This window comes from Pituophis catenifer, unplaced genomic scaffold (assembly GCF_029215685.1).
Source record: "Pituophis catenifer annectens isolate HBS135680 unplaced genomic scaffold, rPitCat1.0.hap2 SCAF_578, whole genome shotgun sequence".
Classification (NCBI taxonomy): domain Eukaryota; kingdom Metazoa; phylum Chordata; class Lepidosauria; order Squamata; family Colubridae; genus Pituophis; species Pituophis catenifer.
Window position 1 is genome coordinate 5,001 of NW_027257458.1, and position 3,578 is coordinate 8,578.

Below are 3,578 nucleotides of genomic sequence, written 5' to 3' on the forward strand. Positions count from 1 at the left end.
GAACGTATCTTTTCTTTTATGTACACTGAGAGCGTATACACCAAGACAAATTCCTTGTGTGTCCAATCACACTTGGCCAATAAAAAATTCTATTCTATTCTATTCTATTCTATTCTATTCTATTCTATTCTATTCTATTCTATTCTGATTTATGTTGATTGCTGATTTAGTATCCTATGACTATCACTGTTGTATCTTATGATTTATGATTAATATATCTGTACGATGACTATGATCATGATTTATCACTTATTGCTTGTATGTACACTGAGAGCTTCTGCACTGGAGACAAATTCCTTGTGTGTCCAATCACACTTGGCCAATAAAGAATTCTAAGAATTCCATCTTTTCCTGAAAAGTTAGCCCACAGAACCGGAAACACCAAGTCTGATGCGTGGAGACAATCCAGTTTTTGAACATTCATTGTTGGCTTAACTAAAGACTTAAAAACATTGACATTAGTCAGAATTATTTTCCTAGCAATGCAACATTTCCAGCACATGATATATGACTCCATTGTTCTTGTCCAGACTAAGTTCCTTTCTTGAAGTCATGTCAGGTGAAGGTTCTAGAGACCGCTATATTAAAAATTCATGCAAACATGGTCTGAAAATGCAATTTAAAAACCAGCGGTTTTAGCTAAGCTGAATTCCCAGCACAGATACTTAAAAATACGCCAACACTCCATAACTTTCACAATTCTGTTTTAATCAAGTTAAACTGATGCACCGTAGATCTCGGGGAACTATCAGTATGCTACTGACGTTATGCAGACCACAGGAAGTCTGCAAACCAAATTTGGTTTTACACAAGTAAGTTATGCAACCAAATTCAAAAATTATTCTCAGAAGGAAGGCAGGATGTCTCTCCATCTCCCAATTTGTCTCCTTTCCTTGGATCGGAGGCTCTCTTAATAATAAATAATGCAAAACAAGATCTCTGCTAGGGAATAGCTTGGGGAGATGTTTCAAAGATTAGGTTTTGATCAAAATATTCCATATATGATAGTAACCTTTCCTCTGGATATGCCGGCCATTAAATTCTGCAAAGCTCAACCAGCATTAAGTGGTTGCAGCCTGACCTTTGGAGGAAAAACTATGCGGGAAGTTTACGGCTACGGCAAAAAATCACATTAGGGAAATTTCCCCAATTAAAGTGGTTCTTAAAACCTTTCAAACAGGGTAACTAAAACCTGGAAAAATGAGAAATGAAGTCTTTAGAGAGGCTGTTTCTTGGTTATCCTCAAACAAACCTACCACAAAGCTAATAATTATCCCACCAATTATCCTCAGTGGTAGGTTTGCTCCTCTTAATGTTACCTATAATTTTCTTTATTTTTAATGAAAGTTTAATTTTGTTTACTGTTTATTTTTAATTATAAACTCTCCAGATTCATGGACCTTGAGATGGTTAATAAATACATGAACTAAACACGCAGCCTCCAGACAAGTCAATGCTATCCCACCCCCCAACCTGTTTTTCTCTGTAAAAAAAGACAATTTAGGACAAATCCCTTCTATCATCCCCCTCAAAATCAGTAAATCATAGCATTGCTCCGATCCAGAAATGCATCAGTTCCTTCGTGGATTCAATTTGTAGAGTTGACCATCTCTCCTGTGCAATTCTGGGCAGCTCCCCTAATTAAAAGCCAGTAAATAACACAACTGATGAGCCAAATGCACAAATCAATACAACAACACAATAACCTAATTAAAAAACCCCAGACCCATTAAAAAGCAGGCAAGGAAAAGGCATGAATCCATCCATACAGGGCCATATTTGGATCTGGTTTGTTTTAAGGTAGCCTAAGGGGTTTTTTTTATGTACGCTGGGGAGGATGGGAGGTGTAGTCCAACCAACCCCCCCACCTCACCCCGTACCACTATAATGCAAAGAAAATGATAAAAAAAACCCTGAATAGATGAAACAGGCAGTGTAAGGTCTCTGGGGAGGCTATGGGTGGCCCTTCCCATGCAGGATGATGGGATATGTGGTGGCTCTACGTCTTCCCTTTCCTAAAAGATGGGGGAGGGAGATGATGAGACGTGGGACGCAATCCCTCGGGACTACCGTTCCCATGCAATCTGGGCTGGAAAGGCTGTAGATTAACCCTCTCCCCCTATGGGCCGAGGACGATGGGAGGTGTAGTCCACCCGACACCACCCCGAAAAGACCACCACCATGGAGAGAATTGGGACAAAACTCTTTGAATGGATGAAACAGGCTGGGAGGTTATGGGATATGTAGTGTCTATGGAACCTCCCTTCCTCAATGGCTGGGGATGATTGGACGTGGGGTCCCAAATCCTTCGGGACTACCGCTCCCATACAAACAGGGCTAGAAACACTGTAGATTAACCCTCTCCTCTATGGGCCAGGGACGATGGGAGGTGTAGTCCAACCAACCCCCAATTCCCCCACCCCGCCCAAGACCACCATAATTGGGGAAAAAACTCTTCAAATGGATGAAACAGGCGGAGAGGCTATGAGTGACCATAGGCCACACAGGATGATGGGATATATAGTGTCTCTGAAACCTCCCCTTCCTCAATGGCTGGGGATGATTGGACGTGGGGTCCCAAACCCTTCAGGACTACCACTCCCATACAAGCAGGGCTAGAAACACTGTAGATTAACCCTCTCTTCTATAGGCCGGGGACGATGGGAGTGTAGTCCAACCAACCCCCAATCCCCCCCCGCCCAAGACCACCATAATTGGGAGAAAAAACAGGCGGGGAGGGGGGGAGGCTATGGGTGACCATTCCCACGCAGGATGATGGGATATGTAGTGACTCTGGAACCTCCCTTTCCTCAACGGCTGGGGATGATTGGACGTGGGGGTCCCAAACCCTTCGGGACTACCGCTCCCAAACCAGCAGGGCTAGAAAGGCTCTGTAGATCACACATCCCCCTTCCTTCTCCCTTAAAGGCTGTGGACGATGGGTGGTGTAGTTCCCAGCCCCTCAGAAAGAGCCCCGCTTCCTCCCATCGCAGCCAAGGAGGGCCACTCACGCTTGCGGGCCTCGGCCACCTTCTCGGCGGCGCGTTTCTCGGCCTGAAGCAGCTGCTGGATGCCCTGAGACTGGCTGGCCATGACGGAGGCGATCCTGACAGGAAATTGTGCCCGGCGGCCCCGAAAGAGGACTGCAAAAAAAAAAAAAAAAGACTCGTTGCCTCTCTAAAGCCCGCCCTTTCCGGCCGTCCCGTCGTTTGATTGGTAGGGATAGCGGAAGTGCCTTTGGAGGGCGCCGCTCTAGAGCGGGAGGGACAATCCTTCTCACGTGAGAAGCAGCCCGAGTAAGTACACGTATCTTTTCCCCCTTGGCTTTCTCAAGAGCGGGAGAAGCGTTTTCAAAGGGAGCCAGGGCTTCGTTTCCACCCCGTAGTCGAACTCTACGGTTTTGCCCGCTCTTTTTTTTCCCCCTTCCCTCAAGGCTTGAAAAGTTTCACTGCGCATGCGCAATTTTTCTCCCTCCCTTTTTTGTTTCACTGCGCACGCGCGATTTTTCTTCTCTCTCTCCCCCTCCCCTTTTTTTTAAAGGAGTCGTACTGTTTGTTTTCCAAAGAAAGTTTTATGTA

The 3,578-nt window shown here is 45.2% G+C and overlaps 1 protein-coding gene across 1 annotated transcript in view; it reads right to left on the reverse strand.

Annotated features, from left to right (window-relative positions):
* Nucleotides 1-3,136, reverse strand: part of LOC139327031 (V-type proton ATPase subunit G 1-like) — a 5,845-nt gene extending 2,709 nt beyond the window's left edge. The window contains exon 1 of the mRNA XM_070956711.1: nucleotides 3,012-3,136. Within this exon, the coding sequence (XP_070812812.1) occupies nucleotides 3,012-3,093 (82 nt within the window). The 5' untranslated portion in view covers nucleotides 3,094-3,136. The remainder of the gene's footprint in view (nucleotides 1-3,011) is intronic.
* Between the last annotated feature and the right edge of the window lie 442 nt (nucleotides 3,137-3,578).